The following is a 16,853-nucleotide window of genomic DNA, read 5'->3' on the forward strand; positions in this document are numbered from 1 at the left end:
TTGGGAAATTATACTTTAAATAAAACATAAATGGAGAATAAAAATAAGCAGTTTCGTTAAATAAAAATATTCATAACATGAGCATTTTATGATATATATATATATAATTCAATATAACCCTAAACCCGAGAACATAGGAGCATTGAAACATTGGGACATTGAAACCCCTTTAATCAACATTTACAAACCCCAAATATTATCAAATTATAAAAAATTAAATACAATATAATACTTAACCCTGACCCACAACATAAAAACTATATAAAAATTGTGCAAAAATTATGACCAAAAATAACTTCGAAATAGACAATTTGTTAACATATATAAATCATTATTATTATTCCTAAATTGTCACTCTCTTCGAATCATATATTAATGATTCATTCTCTTCTTTATATTTTTTAGCTTTTCTCTTGAATGCTGTTTTTGAGCTCTTTTCCGTAATACAAATAACGAACACTAATATAAAATGTTAAGAAGTGTACGACTTTTTTGTTAACGTTTGCATATATTTAATGAAAATAATTTTTTAATTTCTTATTATTTACCTTATAAAAAATTCCCAAAAAGATTGTTATTGCACTGAATATTGATAAAGCTAAAATTAATTTTTTTACTATCGACAAGCTTGATGATATAACATCAGAACTTTCTACAGAACCATGTTCAGAATGCTCTTCAGAACTTTGTACGTGTTGTGGTGTTTTTATCGATGGAAACGATGGAATATCCACACAATTACCACTATAGTCCTCTTTAAAATTATCATAATCAGTTGATAAAGTAGACCATGTTTGAATATATAAAGTGTTTCTAGTAACACTAGAACTTTCATTAAGTTCTTTAAATTTGCTAACAATTTTATTTGCATATCCCAAATATTTCGTGCATTCTAGATTGCCTTCATTAAGTTCATCATGCAGTTTACATAATAATTTAAATGCTTCATAAAATTTAGATATATCTTTAAAATCAATATTCGAAAAATCCATATTTTTAAATATGATTTCCTTAAAATTATTATATTCCGTTTTTCCTTTTAATTTAATACAACCATTATCACCATTTGTACAATTAGTATAATGCGTATTATTTTCTATATGTTTAGTGTAAAACTCATTTAGGTTGGTGATTTTCCCATCATTCTTTAGGTTTAACATATAATTTAACCATATCATAATGTATATAATAAACGATTTAACATCTTCATTATTTAAATCATCAATCCCTTTAGAAATATTTTCATTGAGCAACCATAAGCATGCAGCATTTATTTTATCGAGCTCAGTCTTACATTCTTCATCAACGCAGTATTTCTCAATACCATCTATACCATGAATATCATGTTCTTCAGTAATCTTTGATTCATCGGGATAATTTTTGATTACTATATTAAAATTTTCACACTAAGAAAGCATTTATAAAAGTATAATAAAAATATACGTCAATGAAACTCTTATAAAATAAAATTTAATGAAATTTATAGATTATATAATATCGACAAATACAAGGAAAAGCATATTTTATTAAAAAATGCAGATACCATGTCATAATCCATTGTGATTTTATTTTGTTTATAATATGTAAATTATGTAACATAATATTGTTTTATATATTTTACGCTTAACAAATGACAAAATAATTGAAGTCTAATATAAAATTGTTTGTGTTTAAATAAATTCCTATCATTTTTAATATTAATTTAAAGGCAATTTGGAACAATATAATAGTTTTATGGAACTTAAATTCCCATAAATTAGGGTTATTTGACGCATTATTGGTTATTTGTATATACATTTGTGCATAAATTGGTATTCTTAATACCTTTCAGTATAATTCTATAATAAAATCAAAATAAGATTATAGTGAATTAAAAATATATCATCTTATACACATGCTTTAATATATAAAATAAACAACGTCATATCTTTTGTTTTAATAAATGGTGTCTCAAAATGAATATACTAAAAAAATCGAAACAATTAAAAAATCCATTATTACTATAATCCTTAAAAGTATATAAATAGTCATTTTTTAAATTATATTAAATATTTACATGATTGTTTCTTATAATATATAATATAGTTTTTTCTAAAATTATAGTATCTTCAAATTAAGTTACATGCTCCATTTTCTATGAAAATTACATAAATTCATATTATTTTTATTTAATATAGATTAATTCATAATCCATTTTAATGATTCCTATAACTTTATTTTTATTTCTATATACTTCAATTTATAAATATTCTTTATTGGGTAATTTTATTATATATTTTCCCATATTTTCCATTCTTTAAAACAACAATTAGCACTGAACCCGTATTTATAAGCCTAAATAAGTCTTTGAATGTAGATTTATTTTAAAATAATACTTAGTAAATATTAAACATTTATTATGCCTTTCTATTAATATTAAATATTAATACACAAATAAGTATTGATGGGAGTTTTAAAGTATAATAGAAAACTATGTGTATTAGATTCTTATATTGCCCTTTAAGAGGAGAGAGATAAGATATATTTGCTCTTATAATATATATATTTAGATAAATATTTGTTAAATGTTTTCATAGCTCATTCTTATATTATATATTTATTGTTATAGTTATCAATGTATATACATTAAAATAATTCGTTAAATTTTCTATATTTTATTAATTATATGGTAAAATAATACTATTTAAGATTAAAAAAAATGACGATTCACTAAATAATGATAATATAATGTGTTAATATGGAACAATAGAAAGGCATTTAACATTAATTAGTCTTTAACCTTTTCTCCATTGCCCATATTTTTATAATATAAAACTACAAATCCCAAATTGGATCTTTAACAAAATATATAACCTTGATACGTTTATAATGTATTATTGTGTGTCTTTTCGATAAAATTAATATATAATTATATGAAGATTTTACAATATAACAATATTTCAATATTAGTTATTGGTAGAGTATTTTATTAGATGTATAGGTATATAATAATAACGCTATTCTATCTATCAAATTATAACATTATATTTTATTAATATTATTATATTTTTCAAATAACTACTTATAGTATATTTCCTATTTATTTATACCTCAACTATAATGTTTAAAATTAATAGTAATTAATCTATTACTATACCTTATGATAAATAAATTAAAGCGTACAAATAAACTTCTATTAATACAAGATAATATCAACTACAATTACAACTTCAAAAAATGTTAGGAGCATAATAATATTTTATAGACAATGTTATATTGTTGAACCTCGATCAATATACCATACGTCTATATTTTATGATTATCTATTATATATTAGTAGTGTGTTTAATTAACATGAAGGTATATTATAATGTAGACAATTGTTCCAAATGAATCGAATTATAATTATACTCTGATATATAAAATTATTATACTGTTCGGTTATTAAAATATAATTTAAATTCAAATAAATGATACAAATAATAAGTTTTACCAAATAAAATGTTTCATCAAATAAAAAACATGTGTTATACATAATTTGATATAACCATAGATTAAACAAATTTATATAATAGACAAATATGATATAGCATAATATGAATTCACATATAATCAATATCTATATTAATATATACAATATAGACATTTTTTTTAATTATATTAAATCAGAATGAACACTTATTATACTTTATGAAAAAATGTAATGTGACCCTTTTCATATTAATGGAAGTACCCTTTGCGGTTGCATATTTGGACTTCTCATTATTAAACATACAGAATGAAACATATATTTAATTAGTATTCAAATTATAAAAAATTAAATGCAATATAATACTTAACCCTAAACATGGGTTCCACAACATAAAAACTATATAACAATTATGCAAAATTATTTCCAAATAACTAGCTTCTTAGCATATATCAATCATTATTACTATTCCTGAAATAGTCATTACTCTTCGAATCATATATCAATTAACCATTTTCTTCTTAATGATTTTAGCTTTCTTCTTAAACGTTTTTTAACTTTTTTCCGAAATCCAAATAACGAATACTAATATAAAATGTTAAGAATCGTACGATTGTTTGTTAATGTTTATATATATAATTTTTTTTTTTAATTCCTTATTATTTACCTTATAAGAAATTCCCAATAAAATTGATGATGCAACAAATATAATTGCAATTTTAATTAGTGTATTTTTTGTTACTGAACTTCGTGGACAAGCTACAAGTGATGAGACATAACCACACTTAACACTATTATATTTCTCTTTAAATTTATCATAATCATTTGATAAACTAGACCATAGTTGTGAATAAGAACTTCCTTTAGAAATATCCAAAGTATTTTTAACTTTTTCACATTTTTCAAAAAAATCCCCAGCATTTTCTAAACATTGCATGCATTGGTTACTTGCATCAACTTCAATATACATTTTACATAATGATTTAAATGGATCATAAAAATTAGATATATCTTTAATATTCATATTCATCGATTTTATTTTTTTATCTATAACAGCCTTATTAATCTTATTACTACCATTATCAGTAGTTATATGCTTATCATAATAACTATTTTTTTCTATATGTTTAGTATAAAAATCGTACAATTTGGTCGTTCCATTTTCTGTTTTTTGATTTAGTTTATAACTTAACCATAAAATAGCATATTCAGCAAGTTTATCACTCTCTAAATTTTCCACATCATCCATACCATTAAATAAAGGTATCAATGCTATAAAAGCAGAAATAATTTTTTTTTCATCAGTATCACATTTATTATCAGGGCAATAATACTTAAAATAACTAATAGAATTATATCCTCCCGAGTTCTTCGGATCATCAACATAATTATCAATCGCACTAATTATATCACACTACGAATATATTTTACGAATTAAACAAAAAATGTATTAATATAAATGTTACTAAAATTAAAATTAATATAATTTGTAAGAATGCAACATACGAATAATATAAGAAAAAATATATATACCACTTTATAAGACATAATGAAATTCCGTTATAATTTGGTGATTATGTGGGATGATGTTATTTATATATATTGCATAGAATATATGGTATATTTACTCAAGATCTTTGCATATCAATTATCTTTCGTTAGACATATTATTCTTAATTTTAACTTCATATAAAATAATAATATATTAATATTACTAAAATATTATACTCATTTTATGGCACTTAGCTAAATTACCTTAAATAGAAGGTTGCTTATACACTTTTGCCATATATATGATGCATTTTATACAAAAAATACTATTCTTACTAACATTTTGTATAACTTTATTATAAAAATGGATATACTTTTATAATGAATCTAAAAAATGTATACTTATATATATGCTTTAATACAGAACATAAACAACGTCCTAAAACTTAAATACTGCACACATATAAAAAATTAAGAAAGCTATTATTAGAATCCTTAAAGTATATAAATAGTAATTTTTTAAATATATTAAATATTTACATGATTGTTTCTTATAATATATAATATGATTTTTTCTAAAATAATAGCATTCTCAAATTTAGTTACATGCACCGTTTTCTATGCATATTATATAAATTTATATTATTTGTATTTAATATAGATAAATTAAAAAATAATTTTAATGCGTTAAATAACTTGATTTTTATTCCTAAATATCCCAATTTAGATGTATTCTCTGTTGGGTAATTTTATTATATATTTTCCCATCTTTTCCATTCTTTAAAACAACAATCAGCACTGAACCCGTATTTATAAGCCTAAATAAGCCTTTGAAAGTAGATTTATTTTAAAATAATACTTAGTAAATATTAAATATATAACATATAAATACCTACTGATGAAATTTTAAAGTATAATAGAAAACTATATATATTAGGTTTTTATATTACCCTTTAGTAGGAGAGAGATAAGATATATTTTCTCCTTTAATATATAAATTTATGTAAATATTCGTACATTTTATGGATTGTCCATTTTTATCTTATATATTATATTTTTATAGTTATTAATGCATATACATTCAAATAATTTATTAAAAATTCTATATTTTATTAATTCTATGATAACATACTGTTGTTTGTAATTTAATACGATTCACCAAATAATGATAATATAATATGTGTTAATATGGAACAATAAAAAGGCATTTAACGTTAATTAGTCTTTAACCTTTTCTCCATTGCCCATATTTTTAAAATATAAAACCATATATCCCAAAGTGGATCTTTAACAAAATATATAACATTGATACCTTTATAATGCAGTATTATGTCTTTTCGATAATATTAATGTTTAATTATATGAAGGTTTCACAATGAAATAACATTTCAATATTAGTTTATATGTATAAGCATATAATAACGCATTTTGTCTATCATATTATTTATAATTACTGGAACTATAACATTAAATTTTATTAATATACTTATATTTTTTCAATTTACCATTTATAATATATTTCCAATTTATATATACACCATATCATTAAAACTTACAAATTAATAGTGATTAATATGTTAGTATACCTTATGATAAATAAATTATGCCGTATAAATCAATTTCTATTAATACAAATATGAAATACAAAAAGAGAATAGTAACTACAATTAAAACTTCAAAAATGTTAGAAGCATACTAATATCTATAGACAACGTTATATTACCGATTCCCTATCGATATATATGAACCTATATTTTATGACTATCTATTATATATTCCCTCCTTAATTAACAATAACAATATGCCCATATAATGCACGGGAATATTCAAAATTATAACTTTCACTAAATAAATCTGTTCACCAAGCAAACAAATCCATTGTATATTATAATGTGGATAATTCAATATAACCCCTCATTAACAAGTTTTATATAATAGACAATTGTCATATATAACCAATATTTATATATCTAATATACTATTTTAATAATTTTAATCATTTTAAATCGATGTATTATACTTTATCAAAAAAATATTATCACCTATTTCATATTAATCACACTACCCCTTGTTTCCTTCTATATTTACACGCCATCTCCAGATTAAACATACACAATCATAAATATATTTAATTATAAAAATTTAATCATAAATATATTTAATTATAAAAATTTAATCATAAATATATTTAATTATAAAAAATGTAATTACAATATCCCAGAACCATAAACATAACCTTGATCCATAAACATAATTTCCCCCCATAAAAAATTAACACACACCCATTAAGAATATTATAATTAAAAACTAAATTAATTATATAAATATATTTCTTGACTTTACAATTTTATGTTTCATTATTTTATTTCATATTTTATTTGTATTTTTTCTAATTTAATATATACTTTGTTTTGTTATTAAAAGGGAAATTATAATTTGTATTCGTTTATAAAAAGTCAGGGTGTCAATATTACTATCAGTAAATAATTTTTATAAAATTAACAGTTTTGCTAGAAAAATGTTTAGTAAAATTTATACTAAAAGTGATAAAAAAATCACAGATTGTTTGATTCTCATAATATAAATTTTATCATACTACTATTATGATGAGGTGAAAAACGTTGTTATTATAGTAGTATTAGTAATATATAGAATTAACTGCATTTCTCATATTAAATTATTTAATATAATATTTTAGTACTATGATTTTTTATTTATTAATGTAAATATATGTATTTCCATACGTAATGACTATTCTATAAATTTTAAATTGAGCTTGATCAATTATAAAATGTGTGTATTAATAATGCTATATATTAAAAATATCACTTATATAATTAAAGTTATTTATTTTTAGATATTATGATATTGTGGATCATTACATTTTTGATATTCATTATTTATGAAAGATTCTGTTATTAATGTTGTTTTGTGGTTGAATTATTTAAATAAAAAATATATTAAACTTATAAATTTGATAAAAGAACACATTTACCGTTTAAATAATAGTTTTTATACTTTATTGGAGAAAATGATTAGCTTCAATTTTAATTATACTTGTACAGATTTCCGAGTTAATTTTGAATTAAAAAAATACTGATATATATTTTGTTTGTAAACTTCAAAAATGAATAATTTTTATATTCAAATTTTTTTTTTTCTTTTAAGCATCTCCCTATGTGTGAATAATAAAACCCTTGCAACGGAGCTTGCTCCCAAAACATATACAAAACACAAATCAAAAAAATATACACCATTCAATTCAAAAAAATATTATCCTGTGTAAGAAAATACTACAATATATATATATATTATATATTTCATTATGAAAATATTAAATGTGTACGTCCTTGCAAACATATTATAAATACAATAACTTTATTTTTGTACACATTAAAAATATGTTCATTTTTAGCAATGATAATACAGAAGAAATATATGAAAAAAACAAACACCTGTTATATACCGATACCAAAGAAACTATAAATGCAGAAAATTTTATGAAAGAAGCTGTAACACATTTAGAATATCATGCTGCAAGTAAAGATGGTTATAAATTAGATGATGAATATGGATCTTACCGTGTCTTTTTTTATAAAAAAAAATATCGAGGTCATACGGATATTGAAAAAACTGAATATATATTTGATAATCCAAATAAGGTATCAATTAACAAACAACATTAAAAGTTATAAACCAAATTGAAATTAAAAAATGATTATAATTTATATAAATATATTTCTCTTTGCTTCCATTAGTATAATAAAATAATAAACAAGTTATGGAATCCAGATAGTAACAATTTTTTAAATACTGGCTCTTTTAAAAGTATACAAAACATAAATAATTACCCAAATTAACATATTATTGTTACTATTTATTCTTTCCCATATATTCAAAATCATCATATTTTAATTATATCTATGCAATTTTATAATATATTTTTTAGGAAAAATTGTTCGTGTATACGGTCCAAATTTAGTAATGATACAACAACGTTGCAAAAAATGGCCGTGGTCTCATTATAAATATTTTTATGCTATAGCTGCAAAATTTAAAGTAAGGAAAACATTCTTTCTATTTCGTTATAAATCATAATTCTCACATTATTCACAATAATTTATGCAATATATTTTTATTAATTTTGTAGATATCAGAAAACAAAACTATATTTGTCATGGCTTCAGCAAATATAATTGATCACAACCGTAAAAATAAAAAATATTTTGAAAATAAAATAGTAGAAAATGCAAATTTATTCCAGGCTGAAATTGATTCTGAAAATGATATTAGAAATGGAAAATTAGAAAAAATGTTTGTTAACTTAAATGGATACATTGTTGAAAAAAGAAATAAACATATTTATATCACCTATATCAACTCTGTAAACGGTATAAAGATTTTAATAAATAATAATTTATTTCAACCATTCTTTTTAATAAATGAAGATATTTATAATTTGAAACAAATCTTAACATTTTGTATAATCATCCATTTGTGTTTTTTTCTTAGAATGATGAACATGGTTCCATTTAACAAAAATGTATTATTGGAAAAGCTTTATATTACTTTTTCCCTCATGAATAACCATATATTTTTCACCACCGTGATATTAGAAGATTTATGTTAATAAAATGATTTATTTCCATACATAATGATTGCTTTAAATTACCATCATAACATATTTTTTTGTTTTATGATTGTTTTTTTCTTGTCTGTTATTTGTTTATCCCTTTTAATATTATAATGCATCTATATGTATTAATTTTTTGAATAATACAAATAAAACTGTTATAACATATGAAGATATTTCATTTAATAATTATCACCCTTTTTTGTTTACAAACATGGACATCATCTATAGGCTAAAATTTGGGGGGGTATCCCATATATTTAAACGATTTTTTATTTGTAAGTGATATTTGATTTTAATATTATTTATAGTAATGAAATTAATAAGATGAACAGAATGGTTCAATATAAATGTTACGTTGATGTAATAATTTTTTATACACACATATGTGAACATTATAATAAACCAACTAAAACATTCTTTCCTTTAAAAAAAATCATATACATTCATAGAAAAAATAAAATATAACATAAATGTAGAATGAAAATAAGCAGTTTCGTTAAATAAAAATATTCATAACATGATCATTTTATGATATATATAATTCAATATAATCCTAAACCTTTAAAACAATTCCTTAAACTAATAAATATTATAAAATTATTCAAATTAAATACAATATAATACTTAACCCTAATTCACAACATAAAAACTATATAAAAATGATGCAAAGCCATACAAAAATGTAATAAATATAAATATATAACTTTATATTTAATTGGTTATATTATTCAATTATTCTTATAAACCCCAAAATTATGGTCAAAAATTACTTACAAATAGGCAGTTTCTTAAATATATCAATCATTGTTACTATTCCTGAAATAGTTAATACTCTTCGAATAATATATTAATGATTCATTCTCTTCTTTATATTTTTTAGTTTTTCTCTTAAATATTCTTTTTGAGCTCTTTTCCGTAATACAAATAACGAACACTAATATAAAATGTTAAGAAGTGTACGATTTTTTTGTTAACGTTTGCATATATTTAATGAAAATAATTTTTAAATTTCTTATTATTTACCTTAAAAAAAATTCCCAAAAAGATTGATATTGTACTGAATATTAATAAAGCTAGAATTAATTTTTTTACTATCGACAAAGTTGATAATGTAACATAACAACTCTCTTCAGAACTTTGCATACCACTTTCTGCTGTTTCTGTCGGGATAAGGGGTGGAATATTGTTACAATCAATGCTATTATTATCACAATACTGTTTTAAATTAATATAATCATTTGATAATGTAGACAATACTTGATAATAAGGACCATCTCCATCAATATCAGAAACGTTATTAAGTTCATTATATTTTTTAACAAATTCACTAGCATTTTCTAAAGATTTATTAGATATTGTGTTGTCTGCATTAATTTCAGTATACACGTTACATAATAGTTTAAATGCATCATATATTTTAGACATATTTTTAATATTAGTACTCAACAAATTCTTTCTTCCATCTATGATTTTCTTATAATTTGGATATCCCGTATTATCTTCTAATTGCTTACTACAATCTCCACTATCATTATTACAACTAGTATAATGCCTATTATTTTCTATACAGTTAGTGTAAAAATCATTTAGATCCTTGATTCCGTCATACTTCTTTTGATTTAGTTTATAACTTAACCATATGATAATGTATTCAACTGTACTGATATTTTTTTTATTTTTCACAAACAATTGCTCAAACAACCATAAACATCCAGCCTTAATTTTATCGAAATCAGTCTTACATTCTTTTTCCTCTGATTCTCCATTAGAGCAGTAATACTTAGCATTCCCTAATTTATTAATATCACTAGTAGAATTGCTTGAGTCATCGGGTAAATATTTTCTCAATGTATCAAACTGTTTACACTAAGAAAACATTTAAAAAAGTATAATAAAAATATATATTAATGAAATTTATAGATTATATAATATCGACAAATACAAGCAAATTTTATTAAAAAATGCAGATACCAGGGTTTTATCCATTGCAATTTTATTTTGTTTATAATATGTAGATTATGTAACATCATATTTTATATATTTTATGCTTAATAAATGACAAAATAATTGAAGATTAATATAAAATTATCTGTAATTGATCATGTTATTATCATTTTTAATATTAATTTAAAGATAATGTGGGACAATATAATAACTTTATGGTATTTAGATAAATTATCATGTTTTGGGGATGTTTAATACATGTTTTATCATATGTATATAGATACAATTTTACATAAATTATTATCCTTAATAACACACATATGAGCATTATTATAAAAATTAAAGCAACAATGTAACGAATTAAAAATACATCTCTTATACACATGCTTTAATATGGAAAATAACCAACACCATATCTTTTGTTTTAATATACTGCAAAAATCGAAACAATTAAGAAACCCATTATTACTATAATCCTTAAAGTATATAAATAATTATTTTTTTAAATATATTAAATACGTATATACTTGTTTCTAATACTGTATACCATGTTTTATTAAAATTATAGTATTTTCAAAATAAATTGCATATACTTAAATTTACATTGTTTTTATTTAATATATATCCATTCCAATTATAGTTAACATTTCCAATAACTTTATTTTTATTCTTACACATTCCGTTTTATAAATATACTTTATTGGGTAATTTTATAATATATTTTGTCATCCTTTCCATTTTTTAAAACACCAATTAACGCTGAACACGTACTTATAAGCTTAAATAAGTCTTTGAATGCATATTATTTTTAAAATAATGCTTAGTAAATATTAAACATATATACCTACTGATGATATTTTAAAATATAATATAAAACTATGTTTAATTAGGTTCTTATATTGCACTTTAGTAGGAGAGAGATAAGATATATTAGCTCTTTAATATATATATTTATATAAATGTTCGCTAAATATTATACATAATTTTATCTTATATATTATACTGTTATAGTTAATGTATATCATTCAAATCATTTATTAAAAATTCAATATTTTATGAATTCTATGGTATAACAACAACAATATAATATGCGTTAATATGGAATAATAAAATGATATTTAACATGAATTGAGTCTTAAACCGTTTCTTTATTTATCTATTTTTTTTGAATATAAAACCACATATTCAAAATTGGATCTTTAACAAAAACATAACATTAATACCTTTATAATGTATTATTATTTGCCTTCTCTATAAAATTAATATCAGTATTTAATTATAAGAAGGTTTCACAATATATCAATATTTCAATATTAGTTATTGAATAATATTTTACCAGTTTATATGTATAGGTATATAACATTAACGTTATTCTATCTATCATATTATTTATAATTATTAGAACAAAATATGATAAAAAAATTTATTAATATACTTATATTTTATTTTTTAACAATTCTAAATGTAATATATTTATACTTAAAAACTATAAAGTTCAAAATTAATAGTGATTAATCTAATAGTATACCTTTATAGTAAATAAATTAATGTATATATTAATATCTCTATTATTTGAATTTAAAACATTATGATAAAATGATACTATACATAATTGTTATTTTAAAGGATAGTATACATATATCTATAATTTAATTTTTTATTAATATCCATATTTTTATTGATTATTAAAAATGTTAGATGCATAAAACATCTTTTATAGATAACGTTGTATTGTCGATTCTCGATCGATATTTTATGAGCATCTATTATTACAGTTCAGTTGGATAACATGATTTGAATCAAAATAAATATGATACAAATAATAAGTTTTACTAAATAAAATTTTCATAAAATAAAGAAATATATTGTGATATGCATAATTCCATATAACTTGGGGTTATCAAGGCTTATATAATAGGCAATTGTGATAAAGCATAATATAAATTCATATATAATCAATATCTATATTAATACATGCAATATAGACATTTTATTTTAATCATATTAAATCGACATAAACTCACAATTGTATATATTATACTTTATGGGAAATTTGGTATTGATCCCTTTTATGTTAGATTATTCCCCTTTTGGTTGCATATTTTTACTTTTTAACTTCATATTCTGATTAAAAATACGGAATGATACATATATTAAATTAGCGTTTAAATTATAAAAAATTAAATAAAGATATAACACTTAGCCCTAACCCCGAATGTGGATTCCACAAACACAACCCTGACCCCTAACATAAAAACTATATAAAAATTATGCAAAAATTACTTCGAAATAGACAATTTCTTAAAATATATCAACCATTATTACTATTCCTGAAATAGTCACTCTCTTCGAATCATATATTAATGATTTATTCTCTTCTTTATATTTTTTATTTTTTCTCTTAATTTTTGTTTTTGAAATCGTTTCCGAAATCCAAATAATGAATACTAATATAAAATGTTAAAAAACGTACGATTTTTTTGTTAACGTTTACATACGTATAATTAAAATAATATTTAAATGTAATATTTTTTAATTCTTTATTATATACCTTATAAGAAATTCCCAAAAGAAATCCTATTGCACCAAATATCGATAAAACTGTAAATAATTTGGTTGTTATCGACGAACTTGATGGTGTATCTTCAGAACTTTTTGCAAAATTTTGTTTTTTTTCTATCGTTAGAAGATCTGGAAAACTATCACATTTATTTTTTAAATTATCATAATCCTTTGATAGTGTAGACAATAATTTATAATATGGACTACCTTCAGTAACACTAGGATCTTCCTTAATTTTTTTATATTTTTCAACAAATTCTATAGCTTTCCCCGAATGTTTATTGCAATTTGAACTTTTATCATCCAATTCAGTATATATATTACATAAAATTTTAAATAAAGCATAAAGTTTAGACATTTTTTCATTAGAAATACTCATCAATTCTTTTTTTTCATCTATAAGATCCTTATAACTTTTATATCCCGGAATACCAGTTATAGGATTTTTGTATATATTATCACTATTTATAGATATGGTATAAAAATAGTTTAGATTGTCTTCTCTTGTATTTGCCTTTAGGTTTAACATATAACTTAACCATATAATAATATAATCAACAACATTTATATCATTTTGCGCAGAATAGGATGACTCAGAACTCCCAAAGAATTTATTAAGCAAATAAAAAAATCCGGCATTAACTTTTTCGACATCATTATCACAACTATAACTACGACAATAACCATCTAAAAAATTATTTTTTTTAAATTCATATTCTCCTTTATTCAATGTATCAGGTAAAGCATCCCATACACTCAGAAATCTATCACACTAAGAAAACATTTAAAAACATTTATTAGAAATGTATATTATTGAACATTTTATTAAAATAAAGTTTAACGATATTTAAATATAATACAATATCAAAACTGCATATACCACTGTCTTATTCATTATAATGGAATCTTATTTTTGATTTCTAAATTGAATAAAATAATCCTGCTTTATATACACTGTCCCCAATATGTGACGCAAATACTTTAACCCTATATATAAAAATTGTCTGTAATTAAGTATATTATATGTTTTTCAATAATTAAATTAATATAGAATAATAAAATAATATTATTACTAAAGGAACCTTTTATTTCTTTTTGTGACAATTATTTAAATTACCTTAAATAGAGGGTTGCTTAATACATTTTAGTTAAATATAAATACGATGCATTTTATAAAAAAAATGCTATTCTTACTAACAGCTGGTATAACTTTATCATAAAAATATATATACTTTTATAAATAATTTAATGTATATTTCCTTGTATTTATGTTTGAACATAGAAAAGGAATATATTTATATCTTATGTTTTGATGATTGCCCTTCTAAAACTTAATACTGTATAAATTTAAAAAATAAAAAATTATATTATTACTATAATCCTTAAAAGTATATAAATAGTAATTTTTTAAAATATACTAAATATTTATATAGTTTTTTCTAATACTATATACCATGTTTAATTATAATTATATTATTTTCGAATTAAGTTGCATTGTTTCCTTTTTTAATTGCATATAAATAATTTTAATATTAATTTTATTTAATATATGTCAATTCCAATTATATTTAACATTTTCAATAACTTTAGTTTTATTCCTATATAATTAAATTTAGAAATATACTTTGTTAGATAATTTTATAATATATTTTGCACATCTTTCTCACGGTTTAAAACGACAATTAACACTGTAACCGTATTTATATGCTTAAATAAGACTTTTAATGCATATTGTTTTTAAAATGATACTTAGTAGATATTAATTATTAACATATAAATAACTATTGATCAAATTTTAAAGTATAATATAAAACTATGCGTAATTAAATTGTTATATTTGCATTTTAGATAGGAGAGATAAGGGAAGTATGCTTTTTTAAGACAATTATGTAGCCATATAAGATTTACCTATTCTATATAACTAATTATGTCTTGTATCCTTTTAACATTAAAGCTTTAAACTATGTATATATATTAAAATTATTCATTAAAAATAACTTAGAATTATTACTTTTCTAAATATATAGTTTGCTTTTATATTTTATAATAAACTATATTTACTTCTATGATGAAAAACTATAAAATTATTAATATTATTTTTCTTGGTATTGTTAATTCTAATATTAACACATTAACAAAATACTGTTAGAATTGTATTATTTCATTTGATGTTTTGTGCATACAATTTTAATTTTATCATACCTTTAATAATATATATAATTAATATATATCAACGTATTCAAATCAAATGAATTTAATGATTTATTCGTATTTAATACTTTATATATTGTTATTACTATTATTATTGTTACTGCTATATCACTGTATAGTACAACGAAATAATTAATTCACTCAAGAAGAATACTTTAATCCAATTATTATTTTTCCTTGTTTCATCGTTTTTAAATCAAACAATCTAGAACATATTACTTCGTAATAGCAATATATTTAATTATATATTTGTGAATTTGTATATATATAATAACCTAATAAAAATATTATTAGTTCAAATTAATTATTACATACTTTTTATATATACTTTTCATTAATATATAATTGTATATGCTTCCTAAATTTAACATATTTCAGTATTATTTATTGATATAGCATTTTACTAGTTTATATGTATAAGTATATAATAATAAAGAATTATATCTATGATATTATTTATAATTATTAAAATAAAATATGATATTAAATTTTATTAATATATTTATATTTTTTCTTTTAACTATTTAAAAAATAATTTATTTGTGCCTCAAAACTATAAAG

At 20.8% G+C, this 16,853-nt stretch overlaps 5 protein-coding genes across 5 annotated transcripts; 1 reads left to right on the forward strand and 4 right to left on the reverse strand.

The window, feature by feature from the left end:
• Positions 1–372: 372 nt before the first annotated feature.
• On the reverse strand, positions 373–1,558 carry PY17X_1400027 (PIR protein; the record flags this gene model as incomplete). Its single annotated transcript, XM_034637690.1, has 3 exons — positions 373–459; positions 549–1,406; positions 1,544–1,558. The coding sequence occupies 3 exons, from the start codon at positions 1,556–1,558 to the stop codon at positions 373–375; spliced, it is 960 nt and encodes a 319-aa protein (XP_034493623.1).
• Positions 1,559–3,943: 2,385 nt separating this feature from the next.
• PY17X_1400031 (PIR protein) lies at positions 3,944–4,996 on the reverse strand (the record flags this gene model as incomplete). Its single annotated transcript, XM_034637691.1, has 3 exons — positions 3,944–4,033; positions 4,116–4,862; positions 4,982–4,996. The coding sequence occupies 3 exons, from the start codon at positions 4,994–4,996 to the stop codon at positions 3,944–3,946; spliced, it is 852 nt and encodes a 283-aa protein (XP_034493624.1).
• Positions 4,997–8,066: 3,070 nt separating this feature from the next.
• Positions 8,067–9,569, forward strand: PY17X_1400033 (fam-a protein; the record flags this gene model as incomplete). The annotated part of the gene is made up of 5 exons (XM_022957314.1): positions 8,067–8,221; positions 8,355–8,601; positions 8,698–8,767; positions 8,889–8,998; positions 9,090–9,569. The coding sequence occupies 5 exons, from the start codon at positions 8,067–8,069 to the stop codon at positions 9,567–9,569; spliced, it is 1,062 nt and encodes a 353-aa protein (XP_022811084.1).
• An 853-nt stretch (positions 9,570–10,422) lies between these two features.
• PY17X_1400035 (PIR protein) lies at positions 10,423–11,561 on the reverse strand (the record flags this gene model as incomplete). Its single annotated transcript, XM_022957319.1, has 3 exons — positions 10,423–10,509; positions 10,668–11,441; positions 11,547–11,561. 3 exons carry the CDS (start codon positions 11,559–11,561, stop codon positions 10,423–10,425), a joined length of 876 nt encoding a protein of 291 aa, XP_022811085.1.
• Positions 11,562–13,879: 2,318 nt separating this feature from the next.
• PY17X_1400037 (PIR protein) lies at positions 13,880–14,976 on the reverse strand (the record flags this gene model as incomplete). Its single annotated transcript, XM_022957328.1, has 3 exons — positions 13,880–13,966; positions 14,071–14,853; positions 14,962–14,976. The coding sequence occupies 3 exons, from the start codon at positions 14,974–14,976 to the stop codon at positions 13,880–13,882; spliced, it is 885 nt and encodes a 294-aa protein (XP_022811086.1).
• Between the last annotated feature and the right edge of the window lie 1,877 nt (positions 14,977–16,853).

The sequence above is a fragment of the Plasmodium yoelii genome, assembly GCF_900002385.2.
Source record: "Plasmodium yoelii strain 17X genome assembly, chromosome: 14".
In the NCBI taxonomy this organism is placed as follows: domain Eukaryota; phylum Apicomplexa; class Aconoidasida; order Haemosporida; family Plasmodiidae; genus Plasmodium; species Plasmodium yoelii.